General features: G+C 42.8%; 1 protein-coding gene across 7 annotated transcripts in view; it reads right to left on the bottom strand.

Annotated features, from left to right (window-relative positions):
* Nucleotides 1–16,843, bottom strand: part of SAMD4A (sterile alpha motif domain containing 4A) — a 228,648-nt gene that overhangs the window by 78,335 nt on the left and 133,470 nt on the right. For all 7 annotated transcript variants that reach the window (XM_009211565.4, XM_009211564.4, XM_009211563.4 and 4 more), the window contains one exon: nucleotides 11,694–12,212. In XM_009211565.4, coding sequence (XP_009209829.2) covers nucleotides 11,694–12,212 — 519 coding nt within the window. The remainder of the gene's footprint in view (nucleotides 1–11,693; nucleotides 12,213–16,843) is intronic.

Below are 16,843 nucleotides of genomic sequence, written 5' to 3' on the forward strand. Positions count from 1 at the left end.
TGCTTAAAAATCTACTGTTGAATTCAGTGTGAGAAAACTATAAGCTAAATTGTAAAAAGAAAAACTAGAATCTAGAGAGAGTCTATGCTCTGATGTTTTTGCAAATGCCTTTAAATTCCAGCTCCATTTTAAAGAAATCAAAGACGATAACATATTAAGGGTGTGATTTATGCAGGAAAGACATAGAGCAACCTGTCAGGTACCCTCTTCTCAGAGAAAAGGCTATCATGCTATACAAAAGACTGAAAATGGATATAGATATTTATGTTTTAAGATAAAATTATGCATTTAAAGTCTTACTTGTTATGATTCCCTTACAATGAATGCATCAACTACCTATCTGGATCAAGTCAATGAAGAAGCCTTCTGCTGAAATTTATTCTCATTTTATAGATGAGGAAAGGAGGCTTAGAGGTCAAGTAACCTGTCCATAACCATACATCTAGTTATTGCAAAAACTGGACTTTAAAACCAACTTGTCTGACTTCAAAGCTATTCTTGATCAAGACTGCCTCATTGTTTATGTCCCAACTTGAATCTCTAAAACACCATTCACAGCCTTATAATTAATTCCTTTTAAACAGCAATGTCTTACTGTGCAAAGCAGAAGACTAAAGCATAAAGTAATCCATTATAAATCTTTTAGCTCCATATGGGTTTTGCTGGGCTTTTCCAAAAGGATGCATCTCAGAAAGGCTGGCTGTGAAACAAATCTCTAAAGCAAACCCTGTGCTCCCATTGGCTTCACCGTCTAGCTCTAGCCATGGAATTTGTCTGTGGAAATGGTCCAAAGTTTTAGCAAGGAATGACTACTCTGGAGTATGTTGGGAGTTTTAGCCTTCCTCCAACCCACTTCATAGCATTTTCCAGATTTGGGAGCCCCCTGCTCACCTGGCTTCCCCATCTCCACACCCTGCTCTTAACTGACTGATAACTGAGATTTCCTGAGAATATATTTTACCTAACAGAATGTTGACAGCTGGGGTGGGGATGGGGGATGGCTGGAATGAGATTTAGTGTTTAAGAGTTAGAAAATACACCCTAGATTGACAATAGTTGATGTCACTAAGATTCACCCTCACCTGAGACCATGAAATTCAAGGGTTTAATTTTTTGAAATTAAAGATATCAAAGACATGTGTAAGCTACAGTCATGAGACATCTTTCTTTAGTGTAACCTGAGTTTACCCAGGATATCTTCAGAGGAAAAAAAAATCAGTAAATGCAAATTTAAAAGTTTTCTTATCTATTTGTTTGTAGAACAGCTATAGTTAGTCTATTACTCTAAATCTTGTGAAATAATAGAAATCATAAGACTACAGGGCTCAAAAAGGGTCTTACAGAAGACATCCTGTTCAACTCCTCTTTCCTCCTCCCCTCTTCCAGGCTAGTCCAACTTAAGCCATTTATTCCAGCCAGAATCCATCCTATTTTTAAAGTCTGGTGGGGAATGAGAACACAACTGTCTTCCTCTGTGGCTCATCTAGTGTTTAATAACCCTCACTGTCATTGAAGTCTAAAAAAATCTTCCTGGATGGGGGATGGAGAGCACAGCCTCATGACCCAAGGTGCACGCAGCCCATGGAGGTCTCTGCCTTTTTCCAGGCAGAGGGATCTCTAACGCACGATCAACTAGCAGGCTTCTCACCCACTACAGCATTTTTCTGACCATTCTTCCCCAAGCCCTGGAAAACAGACACTAGGCATGACAAGGAAAAACACAGTCCTGTAAAAACTCTGGACTCTTAGAAACAGGAGAAGGATCAGCCAGTGGCAACATCGAGTCCTCTGAGATATATTGAGTCATGTTTACAATGTAGTATGTATTAGGAAGGCCAGTGCCATACTAAAAAAAGTTTCCCCCAAAGGGGAAGGAAGCTAAAGCTAAAAATATATCATGCCAGCTGTTATAAATGCTTCTCAAAGAAAGCAAACCAACTCTTTCATTAGTTACCTCTTTGAAGAGCAAATGAGGGGTTAAGGAAATAATGGAATTTTTCAGTTACATGCCAGGTTGGCTAGATTTTTGGGAGAGGAAAATTTTCCACCGAGAAAGAAAGTCTGCTGGTAAAAGTCAAAATAATTCCATGAAAATTTCAAAGGAACTCCAGGCTACATCAGTGGCTCCAAAGGCTTCGGGTGCGGATGACCTGCAGCCTGCAAGATAGAATCAGGGTCTCCATGCTTCACTCTTCCTTTTCAGGTTCCAAGAGGCCATATGCAAAGGCCTCTTTCCTTGCCAGACCCATCTAGAGCTTGAGCTGCCTGGTATCTCTCCCTCTTTTGAATATCTGTGTTCTGATGGTTCTTACAGGCTGACTGAAATGCATTTGAAGTGGCTTGTGGCCTTGTGAAAAAAGGTTAAGGGCAGAAGGAAGAGGAAGGACTTCATGAGCAAAACAAGTACCTTTGAAATCGCTGGCTCTTGCCGCATTAGGGGCTGAGAGAAAGGAGGTTTTTTTCCAGTTGCAGATCAGGGGCTCCTAAGGGAGCCACTTTCCCTGAGATTCACTCCCACTCTTGTCCTCCACTTTGCTTGCGGAAGTTGTTTAGTTTCAGATGTTGGCTGTATGAGGCCTAGCAGCCATCCTTTCCATAAATGCAAGGACTTCCTCTACCCCTCAGGAAGACCAAGAACAAGGACCAAACCAATGTCCTCCCCCAACCCCCTCCAAAATCCAGGCACTGAATATCCCAAGTAATTTTTGTTTTTTAACTTTTAATTTTGAAGTAATTATAGATTTACAAGAAATTGCAGAAATACTACCCAGAGAGGTCTCATGTACCCATCACCCAGCTTCCCCCAAGGTGACATCTTACGTATCAATAGTGCATTATCAAAATCAGAAGCTTGACATTAATGCAATACAACTAACTAGACTACAGGCCTTATTCAAATCTCAGCTGTTTTTGTGGTCACTAATGTTTTTGGGAATACATTTGTAACTATGGCAGTTCATCACATGTATAAATTCATATAACTACCTCTATAATCAAGGTATGTTTTTAAAAGTCTTAGTATTGAAACTGATTTGGTCAAATAAGTCACAAAAGGAGCAAGAGTAACAATAAATGTCACTAAGATGATTATGACAGAAGGCTAAATGATGAATATTATCACCAAATATTTAGTGAAATCCTAAGGACATTTTCTTGTTTATTTTGGAAATTCATTATTTTCATGAACATCTGCCTAGTGAGCTCAGGAATTTATTAAGTCCCTACTGATCAGCAAACATTTATGGCAGGGTGAGCAGACAAGCTTCAGCTCACATGCCATCTCTTATTGAATTATAGTGGTTGCCTAGAGGGGCATATTGAGGAGGATTCAGAGGCCACATCTGGGCTTAGCAAGCGACGGCCTTCATCCAACAAGGTGCTCTGCCACTGCAGCTGAATCTGTGCCAGGAATTTGACATTTCCAAACTTTCTGTGACTTTTTGAGCCACACATTATGCCAGGTGCTGGGAAATAGGGATAAAGAAGATACAACCCCTATCGCCAAGGAGCTCACAGTCAGGAAGGATAGGTGAACATGGTGACCAAAAACTGACACAAAATGCTAAGAGCCGACACCGAGGTGTGTGGGTTGATGCAAAGACTGCTCCCTGCTTCAGAGAGTCACAGAAATGGGGCAATTCAGGCAGGGTCTTACACCTGTGGGCTGTGGAGACCACGGAAGCTGGAGGGTCTGTATGGGGCCAAATCCAGGGTCAGAGAAAAGCAAGAGTCCACTAGCTACTCATGCAATCAAACTCTGAGGATAGGATTAGGAGGGAGAGGCAAGTAATAACATAGATTTCCAGAGGCCTCACTGCCTAGGTTCATATCCCAGCTCAACTACTAAGTAGGTCTGTGATGTTGGTCACATTACCTAACCTTTCTGTGCTCCAGTTCCCTTAGTTGTTAAATGGGGATAACAATAATATCCACCTTCATGAGGGTATGAGGATTCAATGAGTTAATATTTATGTAAAGGGTTTTAAACAGTACCCAATATATAGTAAACACTATGTAGGTATTTGCTATCATTGTTAACTTACTTTTTATGTTCTATGGTACCAAACACATTATTTTTATCATCAGAAAAAAACAATATTAATAAAATACTAAGATTCCAAAATGTACCATGAATCTGTAGAAGTGGACAGCTTAAATGGAGCATTCTGGCATAATTTAGGTATCCAAAGTTTCTGAGTTCTTACCTCATGTTGGGCTAACAAAGGCCAGCAAGCTTTCAAATCCAAATGTCAATAATGCAAAGAAAAGTCAAGTGTTGCAATTATTTGAATAAAAACAAGTTTCATTCGTAGCTGTAGCACAGAGATTTCTTCCAGGTCCAGGTCCACCAGTGAAGAACAGACAAGGGTCAGAAAGGCAGTCTGGGGCAAGTGAGGTAGCACTGACCACCACACAGGGGAATTCTGTAGGCTCTTAAGAAAGCCAGGAAATACTTATTCTTTGTCTGAATGGTTTACTTTTTTTCTATAGCAGACCTTAGACAGGAAGCAAACCTAGATATGCTAATCCGGGTTCTATGTGCCTATATTTGGAATTGCCCTTGATGGGTGAAACAAAGTTGATCAAGCCTTGTGTAAGGTTGGTCACAGCCTAGACCAATACCTTGGTCCTATCTGGTCCTACAGGCTTGTGGTGAAGAACGTGCACATTCTTGCTCTTAGTTAGCATACCCTTGAGCGGCCTTACTAGAACAAGGTACTAATAAATACATTCTTCTCTTTCTTCTGAAGCGCTCTGATGCGATCCAAAAGGCTGCATAACATTTTTCAGCCTATCCCAACCCACTCTTCCCTTATCTCATGGTAGAAAAGGTCCTTGAGATGTCACTTGATTTAACCTCTGCAACCAATAAAAGATACTCTTGCCTCTTGATTAATGAAAATAGGTAGATTCTCATTAGATTAGGACTTAGTTTTTGGCTCCTACTCAGCCTTATCCTAATCCCGTCCTTCAAAACTCTATAGCATCTATTTTTTTTTTCCTTTTTTTCTGTTTTTTTTTTTTTTGAGACAGGGCCTTAAAAATTCTGTCGTTCTGTCACCTGGACTGAAGTATAGTGGTGTCATCTCGGGTCGCTGCAACCTCTGCCTCCCAGGCTCAAGTGATCCTCCCTCCTCAGCTTCCTGAGTAGCTGGGACTATAGACACACACTACCACATCCGGCTAATTTTTGTATTTTTTATAGAGATGTGGTTTCACCATGTTGCTCAGGCTGGTCTGGAACTCCTGAGCGTAAGTGATCCACCTGCCTCGGCCTCCCAAAGTGCTGGGATTACAGTGAGCCACTGCACCCAGCCTCCATCACCTATTTTTAATGCCTTCTAAACATCACTTTTCTCCATCTCAGCGCTCCAACATCTCAACATCAACATACATCCAAAATCTAGCATGTGACCGTTTGTCTCCCTCTTACCTCCAATCTCTTCGGAGCCATTAACTTTTCTCATCCCTCAAATACCTACCATGTGCTAAGTGCTCTCACTTTTACCTCTGCTATCCCTCTTTGATAAATCCAGTGGTCAATCCTTGGTCTTCATCTCATTAGCTTATCTGTAACATTTTACTCAGCCGATCACTCTTCTCTCCTGGAAACATTTTCTTTATGTGCCTTGTAAGACACACGCACTTCAGTTTTCTTCAACCTCAAGGGTTTCTCCTTAGTTTATTTTACTGCTTCCTCTGCTTTTCTCCAGCTTTCAGGTTGAGGTGCCCAGGCCTGGGGGCCTTGGCCTTCTTTATCTACAGTCTCAGCCTTTTCTCTCTGCCAGTCTCTGGCAATTTCATTTAGTCCCAGCATTAAATACCACCCATGTGCTACTAACTCCCAAATGTCTATTTTAGACCACTTCACTCTCCCAAACTGCACACTCATATATCCCACTGCCTACTCAGTATCTCCAACAGACATGCCAAACTCATCATATATGACACTGAACTCCTGAGCTTACTCCAAATCCTACTCTATCTGATAAAGACTTTCCCTGTCTCAACTGACAGCAACACCCAGTTGCCTAGGCAAAAAACACTGGAGTCCTCCTTCGATCCTCTCCTTCACACCCTTCATTTATTCTGTCAGGAAATCCTGTTGGCTCTACTTTCAAAATATATCTAGAGCCTGACTGCTTCTCACCCTTCTACTGTAGCCATCCTGGTGTGAGCCATCTTCTCTTGCTGGATTACTGCAACAGCCTCTTAGCTGAGGTTTTCCTGTTTCTGTCCTTGCCCTATCTATTCTTAAGACAGCAGCCAAAGAGAACCTTTTAAAATATGAGTTGGATCATGTCACTCTCCTGTTGGAAATCCTCCAATAGCTTTCTGGTTTACTGAGAGCAAAAGTCCAAGTCCTTGCAATGACCTACGATGCCCATTCGGTCTCTAGCCTCTCTGACCACTGTCTACCTCGCTCACTCCCTTTCAGACACCAGACTTCTTGTTTTTCCCCTACCAAGTCAGGCACTGTTTTGTCTTGGGATCTTTGCTCCAGCTTTATCTCTGCTTGGAATACTCTGCTCCAGATGTCCACTTGGTTAACTCCCACTCCTCCTTCAAGTCTCTGCTCACACCCCACTTTGTCAATGGGGTCTACCCTGACCACCCCGTTTCATGCTCTAATTACCTCACTACGTAGGCCTGATCCTACCCTTGTTCCTATTTCCATATCACCTACCATCTTCTACCACACATATACTTTACTTATATACCACAATTTGTATACACTAGACTGCCAGCGCCCCGAGGGAAGGCAACTTTGTCTTATCCACTATGCATCTCAAGTGCCTTGAGCAGGCAAGACACAACAGTAGGCACGCAATAAACATTTTCTAGGTGAATGAATAAGTAACTCAATAATGTATGTCAGGCTGGGTGTGGTGGCTCATACCTATAATCCCAGCACTTCAGGAGGCTTATGCAGGAGGATTACTTGAGCACAGGAGTTTGAGACCAGCCTGGGCAACAGAGGGAGATCCTGTCTCCACAAAATATACAAAAATTATCTGGGTGTGGTGGTGCATGCCTGTAGTCCCAGATACTCAAGAGGCTGAGATGGGAGGATTGCTTGAGCCCAGGAGGTTGAGGCTGCTGTGAGCCATGATCACACTACTGTACTCCAGCCTGGGCAACAGAGCAAGACTCTCTCTCAAAAAAAAAAAAAAAAAAAAAAATTGTCCATACCAATACTGAATCCTAATCCTAATAATTCCACCTAGGAACATTTCTAGTATCCATTCCTTCTGTTCCATAGGTGCTGCTGTCCTAATGATACTTTTATTACTTCACAACGTTGAAACCTGCTGACTCTGCACTTGTCAATGCCACTCATCTGGTTTGCTCACAGACAATCCATTTCCCCATACAGCATGTCACTCCTATGCCTAGGGTGTCAATGCTTGGCCTCTTCGGGACACTCAGATCCCTTCCCTCAGCCTACTTTTACCACCTGCCTTCACTACCTCTCCCTTTGTGAGCCTACCCTTCCTCTTCCCTGTCTTTCATCCTGCCTGTACATTGTAACTCCCGTCCCTTTGCTCTCAGTGCATATTCCTACCCAGGGGCCCCCTCCCCTCCAGATTCTCCTTCCTCTTTCCATCTTAGCTCACTTTCCATTTCCCCTGCAACAGCTTGCTTTTTCTTTTCTGTTTCTTTTCTTTTTTGAGACACTCTTGCTCTGTCACCCAGGCTGGAGTACAGTGGCACGATCTTGGCTCACTGCAACCTCTGTCTCCCAGGTTCAAGTGATTCTCCTGCCTCAGCCTCCTGAGTAGCTGGGATTACAGGCATGTGCCACCATGCCCAGCTAGTTTTTGTATATTTAGTAAAGACAGGGTTTTACCATGTTGGCCAGGCCGGTCTTGAACTCCTGACCTCAAGTGATTCGCCCACCTCGGCCTCCCAAAGTACTGGGGTTACAGGCGTGAGCCACCAATGCCTGGTCTTTTCCCTTTTTTTTTTTTGAGACTGTCTTGCTCTGTCACCCAAGCTGGAGTGCAGTCACATGATCACAGCTCACTGCAGCCAACTCATCAAGCTAATATGTTTTTTTTTTTTTTTTTTTTTTAAGAGATGGGGTCTAGCTATGTTGTTCAGATTGTTCTTGAATTTCTGGCCTCAAGCGATCCTCCTGTGTTGGCCTCTCAAAGTGCTGGGATTACAGGCGTGAGCCACGGCACCTGGCCCAAAGGCTTTCTTGACGCTCCAGTTCACAAGGATCTCTCCATTCTGCACATTCACAGCACTTACAGGATAGACCTACAGTCAGCTGGCACTTCATCCTATATGCCTTGTGGCAGCTCTTAAGAGTATGATTTTACTGCACTTTTATATAACTCATGAATTGTTATATGAAATTTCTATGGATAAGTCCAGCAAAAAGGAATATTTAATTTTTAATTGTGATACTGATTCATATGTCATATCTCTCCAATTACAGGCTCCTTGGAAGTGTTAACTGGGTCTGCAGCTTCCTGGTATTTCCCATGGACCTAAACACAGTGCTAGGCACACAGAAGATAGACAGGAAGCATTTGCAGGGTAAATGACTGGGAATCCATACAAGGAGGAAGGCACAAATGTTAAGGCACTCTGTTGAAGGCACAATGACTGAGGCGTAAAACAGCAGTGGAATAAACCAAGGTTAAAAATAAAAACAAAAACTAAGGAGGTGGCTTTCTGGTTACTTTTCATTCACCATCATTAATGTAGCTGATAATTTGAAAATGTGTAGTACTAATTGATTTCTGTTTTTATCACCATGTTATCTTATGCAGATTGTTTTTCCACTTGGAAAGAGGTAAGAAGTGTAGCTCGTCAGTGCAGTAGAAGAAGCCTTAAGTCCAACCCAATTTCTATTGCAGTGGAATGGCCAAAAATCACAGCATATTCAAGGCCCCTTAGAATACTCTGCATGGCTCTGGGCTTAGGGTAAGGTGCTTATGTCAGGCACCCATCAGAACTGAAAATGAGGGCACAGACTCTGCATATCAGTGTTAACACTTAGCTCCTCACCGTCTTTCCCAGTTTCTTTCATTTATTTATCTAACAGGCACCCCTGGAGTGCTTACTGTTGCTGCTCTAACCAGGCTGGGCATTTACATAATCGTATTTACCTTCACTACAGCCCTCAAAGGTAGATAATATGAATGTTCCAGTTTTACAAGTGGGCACCTTGATGGGAGAGGTTAAATTACTTGGCCAAGCTGTAGTTAGCAAATTGCAGGTCTGGGATTTGGACCCAGGAGGCGTTGGTGCCAAAGTCCTTGTTCTTCCCTCAGTCAGGCCGCCTCCCAGGTGCTCAGGGTTTATTGATAGAGGCACGAGTTAACAAGTGACCCAAAGGCTTGTGGTTTTGACTCACACAATTGAACCACCATAGGCAATACAGAAGAGTACAGCAATGACATTCACATTTTCTTAAAGAGATATTATTGACATACAAGTGTTGATATGGCCATGAGTGTTTGAATGAAACTTTCTGGAGGGGAGATCTGAGCCCTTTGATCTTCTCTGATGCTCTGGAAGAGGGCTCCAATGCCTGCCTTCTTCCAAAGGTATGTCGTCTAGTCATCTGGTTAAGCCTCCAAGTCCTTTTCACTCAAGTATTACACAGGGCTTCAGAGGTCAGTAAGGCCATGACAGTCATCTACAAATTTTCTACCCTCTATGGGGCTGGCTGGGTGGCCACAGCCAGAAACAAGTGCTTGTTGACTACGACCTGATAACTATCTTAAATGTACTAAATGTCAAGACCTGATCCTGAATGTATAAATCAGTGGACAGAAATATATAATGACCCAAGCCTAATTTCGAGACACATGACATAACACTCAACCCTTTAAAACACAAAAGACCACATTTTAAGAAGGCAGGCAGCTTACAGCTCGCATCTCTCCCAGCTATTGAAGAGTTTTGTAACAATAGCTAGATTCTGTTGCCAATGCAGAAAACTTAGACCAAGAGACTGTCATCTGCCTGCATGTGTCTGCTTTAGAAGTCACAGCCATCACTCCCTATCATACAGAGACGAGTGAACAGTTCCTGCTGGATTATAGTCTATGAAAGATACTGTCATCAGAACCTCTTATATAATAAATTAAGATGCCGTAATCACCTAATTCCCAAAATGTGCAAGGGACCCATATCTAAATGTAAAAGCAGAAACAAGAATTTTAAAAAATCCCATGTTGTAGCAGTATCAGTGCAGTGTCTTCAGTGTTTGCTTGGTTATTCCACTGAGGTACTGTTTCAGTTCATGTAGCTGTAATTCAACAATCCTACCTATTTGAGAAAGCCATTTAAAGAGGCCTGGTAACCAAAGATCCAAGTAGGGACAGATGCCAAGAAAGCATCACTGCCAATTCTTTTTCTTTTTTTTTTCTTCTGAGACCCACTCTGTTGCCCAGGCTGGAGTGCAGTGGCATGATCTCATCTCACTGCAACCTCTGCCTCCTGGGTTCAAGTGATTCCTTAACCTCAGCCTCCTGAGTAGCTGGGATTACAGGCATACACTATCATGTCTGGATAATTTTTGTATTTTTTGGTAGAGACAGGGTTTCACCATGTTGGCCAGGCTGGTCTTGAACTCCTGACCTCAAGTGATCTGCCCGCCTAGGCCTCCCAAAGTGCTGGGATTACAGGCCTGAGTCTCTGTGCCAGGGCCCCAATTATTAATCCTCTCGTATCTTTTAATTGGGGGTTCCTGCATGAAGACAGGCACATCAGGTCTAACTGCAAAAGCATTCCTTCAAGAAAGTTATCTTGGCACTGCCACTGTGTTCACGGACAGGTGTAAACTAGCACTAAGGAACACTGTTTGAAGACAGGGTGCATTTCCACATCGCTACTTTATATAGGCACCAATGGTGTGTTTGTCACTTTACTCGGCCTCAGTGGGGAGACAGAGAGAGGACTCCCAGCCCCAGTGCCCAGCTGAGGGTGCAGTACTTTGCTTTAGTGGTCAAAAGAGCAGAGGGCTGTTCTCCGCTCTCCCCACCCACAAAGCAGTTCCTGACCCACCTATCCTAAGGTGTTGGACTGAACGAGAGGAAGTCCACAGCATTCTCACCAGGCCACAGCACACAGCAGCATTCTCAGTTAGCAAACCTGCTCCCACTGGTCAGGAAAAAAGTGCCCCGACAATTGGGGATTAAAACCAGAAAATGCAAAGGGAGGAAACATTCCAGGGTGAAATTCAAGAAAAAAAAAAAAAAAAAAAAGAGAGAGAGAGAAAGAAAGAAAGAGGAAAAAATAAAATAAAGAAAAAGCACAAAGCCCATGAGGCTGCCTGGTTAACCATGGGTTAGAATTAGGTTTAGAGAATCACACAGTAACTCAGTGCCTCGGCAAATCCAAAACCCCAGGGTGAAAGACATGGGTGAAATGCATCTCTGTTTGTGGAAACGGGAAGTTTCCTTCTTTCCTTTATTCTCTATTTATTTTTGGTCTGTTTATAACCCAAATTTGGACCATCAATCACTTTTACCATCCCAGTATTTTCATCTTTGCAGAGTCAAAGAGCAACAAATATGGGGTCCAAAGGACCTTTTCCACAGCCAATTCCAATCAGCCCTTCTCTCCCAGGGTCACAGGGTGCATGGAGCAGACACTGTCAGCGGGCATGCCACATACACAGCAAATCGCCAAACCAGACTACATGACAGGGCTTCCGGGGAACTTACTTGTACTTGTGCTGGTTCCAATCGTATTGATTGTGGTGGGGACAGATGAGGAGGAGTAGAGGGGCACATGACCATTCTCACACCCCATGCTTTTGTCCTGCCAGTTGGAGGCATTGATGCAAATCCCAGAATCCCGAGAGTTCTGCCACCCATTGAGCTTGTCGTCGGAGTTCTGTCTTTGGTGATAGTAGTGTGTCTGTCCATAATCCACAGAGTCTGAGCGGCCTCGGTTCTGGCCACCAAAGCTGGTCGACGTGCGGTCCTCCAAGTGATTCAGCCACATGGCTAAAGCACTACGGTCTTCCAACGAAGTGGCTGGATGTATCAAAGCATAGGACAGCAGCTGCCTGCTCTCCTCAATGTGCTGGTTGTGTTCAATAGAGTGAGCCAGGATTTTGGGCAGCAGTTTCATATATTCTACTTTTGCGTCGAGGTTTCCTGGCTTCAGCAAAGGCAGATGAGTTAACAGGAGGGAAATCACTTTATCCTTGGATTCCTGTTGCCATTGGTTAATGATTCCTGAAAAGGAAAATATACAGGGCAAATAAGTAAATACACCCACAATGACTCTAAACAGATACTCTAAAGAGAATTTTTATAGATTAGGGTCCCAATCTACATACCCTGGCTATATTTTCTCCAAAGAGCCTGTGTATCAGATTGGTTAACTGGCCCCAGGTTTTCAAGGGCCAGAGACTCCAGTGAAACACAGATCAAACATTCTTAGATATTGAGTACTCAATCAAATTCTCATTCATGTTTCCAAAGAAGCTACAACTACTTTGGTACAATTGAATAGAATGTACAGCTGTTTTCTTTCTGAGAAAGGTCTAGCCCACCCCCTGATAGACATGGGGCTAAGACTAAGAAGCTCTCCATAGACAAGTGAGTATGAACAAAGGTCCTATTCCAGAGTCCCAGGGGTGAGGCTGCTTCCCCTCCCCCAGACAGCTCCCCAGACATCTGTTGAAAGTGATTTAAATCCTGGCAAAGGCATCTGTGTGAAATTGGAAAAACTTCCTAGATGGAGAAATTTGTCAGGGAAAAAAAGAGCTCCACTCATCTCTGTGCAGTGAGCCTGCACCTTTCTCATGAGACGCTAACTCAGAACAACTATGGGCTCAAAGCTAGAATAAGCAATGGACTCAAGACTTGGCTCCTGGGGCACCTCTAATCGCTGTTTTTCTTTATGTAGAGATCAGCTTGTTTTTATTGTGGTAAATACACATAACATTTACCATTTTAATCATATTTAAGTGTATGTTCAGTGGCATTAGGAAAATTCACAGGCTGGGGGTGGTGGCTTACGCCTGTAATCCCAGCACTTTGGGAGGCTGAGGCAGGAGCATCGCTTGAGCCGAGGAGTTAGGGATCAACCTAGGCAATGAGTTGGTCCTCATCTCTACAAATAATTAAAAAAAAAAAAATAGCCACGTGGGATGGTGTGTGCCTGTAGATCCAGCTACTCTAGAGGCTGAGGTTGGAGGATTGCTTGAGCCTGGGAGGTCGAGGCTGCAGTGAGCTGTGATTGCACCACTGTATCCTGGCTTGGGTGACAGAGGAGACCCAGTCTCAAAAAAAAAAAAAAAAAAATTCACCATTTCATAACAGTGTTCAACTATCACTACCATCCATCTCTAGAACCCTTTCATCTTCTCAAACTGAAACTCTAACTACTCTAGGTACCACAGAGAAGTAGAATCATACGGTATTTCAGTACTTGTCCTTTTGTGACTGCCTTACTTCACTGAGCATAATGTCCCCAAGTTTCGAGCTATGGGAAGATCTATTTTTAACACACTCAGAAGTATCCCTTCTGTCCCCTCTCACTCAAAACACAAACAATGCACTTTGCCTTGATTAGCCTTTGAGAAATAGCCTGTCTTGGGATTGATAGTTATTCACAGGCTCTGGGCCAGAGGAAAGAAAGCTTATTTTCAGAGAAATCATTCCTGACACCTGGAGATCTCAACACTGGCCCACTGATGACCCTACAAGGGCTAGGGCTGGACAGTCCTGCTGGCTTTTATGCCGTATCTGGAGGGTTGGAAGGGGTTTCTGGAATTTAGCAGAAGGGCTTAGCAATTCTAGCTAGGTGCAAACATAACAAGCCCAGTTATCACTGTTGACCATAAGCTACAAATGCATCACCCTGTACTGCAATGCCTATCAAGACTACAGGAAAGAATATCTCAAGAAAAATACCAGCAAAGAAAGAGGCATGGTATATAACGAAAGAGCGTAAGCTTTGGAGTCAGGCAAAGCTGGGCACAAATCCCAGGCATGCCACTTAATTTGTGGTAGAACCTTGGTAAGTTACTTAACCTCTCTGAGCCCCAACCACCTTATCAAGAGTGGTACAAATAGCATCTGCCCCTCCATGTGCTGTGGGATTAAATAACGTAAAGTAGCAAAAGGGCCAGTCAAGTACTTGATGATGGAGATAATTCCTTCCGCTTGTCTCTGCATAGTCGGACTCATGTTAGAGCAATGTGGGTGGTTTGGGATACCAAGTTTTTAAAAACAATATAGAGAAGATGACCCAAAAGAAGTCATTAAAAATGATCAAGGAGGTAGAAAGTCAAAAGGTGACAAGAAAATGCGTTTACTCTGCTTACAACAATATGAAGAGATGCTTGACTCACTTCAAGTGGGGATTTCATAAGGAGATGCCAAAGAGTCAACTATTTGAAGTAGAAGTCTCCAAACCAAAAGCAGGAGAGATTAAGATAGGACGTGGAGAAGAACAGAATTGCCAGAATAATGAAAGACTCAAAATCACCAAGGAAGGCTTTAGAGTCTCTGCCCTGGGGGTCTGAATAACAGAGTGAGATAATCTTGAGAGCACTGTCCAACACTAATAAAATATACGCCACATATAATATGCTAAACTTTCTAGTAGCCATATTAAAGAAGAGACAAAACAAACAGGTAATGTAAATTTTAATGATATATTTTATTTAAATAATCAAAATATTACTTCATTATCAATCATCATTAATAATTTCATAAAATTATCAATGAGGCATTTTTCCTGTTTTTTGAATTAAGTCTTTAAAAATCTTTTAAAAGTCTTAAAATGTCAATGTATTTTATCATGGACAGTACATCTCAACTTGGACCAGCCACAGTTGAAGAGCTTAGAAGCCTTATGTGGCTGATGACTACTGAGCTGGCGAGCACAGGGCTGGAGACATTCAGATGGGGAAGGCTGGCGGGAGGGCACAGATGACCTCAGCAGGTCCCTCCCAGCTCCCTGACTCTATATTTAGCTAACTGCCACCTGACACAAGACAACTCTCACACATTCCACTAGGTATAGCCTCCCTTTTAAAGTAGCACTGAGAGGTGAAGAAAATTCCATTTCTAACTTTCCCCTCAATTCATCTTCAGCAAATACCAGGCATGTTTTAAATGATGAATGTGCTTAGCATGAAGATAAAAACTATTCATTAAGCCCAAGAGGCACTGGAAAGAAGCAAAAGGGGTCAAGAAGCAAACGCGGTTATGTTGTAAGCCTACTGTAATCAGAGGTGGCTAGCATACATCCTTGAAAATGGACATTTAAAGATAAAAATTAGGAATGGCCTCTAATAAAAAATTCATGAGGCTGAGGAACTCCCTAGCTTTCTGCGAGGTCATTTCCCTGTTTGGATATGCTACCCTTCCACAAAATGTCAGCCTAAAAAAAAAAAAAAAAAATCAGCAACAACAACAAAACATAAATAGGAGTCAGAGCACAAACTAAACATGTTATCTCCATGTAACCACTCTCTGTTGTGGATTAACCTGGGATTCAGAGGAGGAACAAGTGCAGCAAAGAGGAAGGAAAATGAGAGGCTGCTGGCCCCGGTCCCTTTATCCTCAGAACATGGCTTGGATGGTGGGACCAGGAAGACAAGTATGGCTTTTGTTTACTACCACTGGGAACATGGAAATCAGATTGCTCTCTGAGGGCTAACTACACCTACTGGATCAAACTATTTCTGCTACCACTCCAGCTGCCACCGCTGAGAGCCAACAGTATTGAATGTTTTCAAAGTGCCAGGCACTCTTCTAAGCCCTGTGCATTTAATTACTCACTTAATCCTCCCAAGAAACTTATGAGGTAGGTCCTATTACTAGCCTTCTTTTACAGACGAAGGCACCGGGGCACAGATGGGCCAAGTTACTTGCCCTGGCCCCCTGCTAGTGAAGTGGCAAAATGGAGGTAGGCAGGTTTGATATTAGGTACATAATGGCTGTCCTGCTACAATGGTGTGGCCATAAGCCAAATATATTGATATTTATAACATAATTAGATGTTCTATAGTTATATATGATATAGAATTACATATAAATATGTAATAGTTATAAACATCATATAAATGTATTAATAGAGTACATAGATCATCAGAGGAGTTGGTGAGCAACGGAAGTATAATAAAAAGGAGCTACAGAGACAATGTAAGTGATACCTATTATGGTTTAAAATATGTTAACTATTTATTTGACAAACCTCTCTTTGAAAGGCAGAGCCTAATTCCCTTCCTTTTGAGTGCAGGATGGATTCAGTGAGTCACTTTCAGCAAATAGAATGTAGGGGAAATGGCGGCATGTGACTTTATGGATTAGGTTATAAAAGACACTGTGGCCTCACCTTGCTGTCTCCGAGTACTCACTCTAGGGAAAGCCAGCTGCCATGTCGTGACATCATTCAAGCAACCCAATGGGGAGGTCCTTGTAGTGAGGAACTGAGGCCTCGTGCCAATACCTAGCACCAAGTTGCCAGCCATATGAGGGAGCCATCTTGGAAGCAGTTCTCCTAGCCCAGGTAAGCCTTTCGACGACTGCAGCCCACATACCATTTTGAGGAATCCTAAGCCAGAATCTCTCATATTTCTGACCCACAGAAACTGTGCAACATGTGTATTGTTTTAAGCTGCTAAATTAATTAGTACACTATCCAACTGCCCCTCTAGGTAAAAGGAAGTTTTAGCCACTTGGTTTTGAATAGATCAGTCTTTCTGGCAAAGTCATTCCCATTCTGGCACGGACCCATGAAGTTCCTGTTGCCACTAAACATTTCCCTCCCTCAGCCTCCCCTGTCCTGAGTATCCACTCACCAAACAACCTTTGGACCATGATTTAGCTCCCCAGTTACCCTCAGG

Source organism: Papio anubis, chromosome 7, assembly GCF_008728515.1.
Source record: "Papio anubis isolate 15944 chromosome 7, Panubis1.0, whole genome shotgun sequence".
NCBI lineage: Eukaryota > Metazoa > Chordata > Mammalia > Primates > Cercopithecidae > Papio > Papio anubis.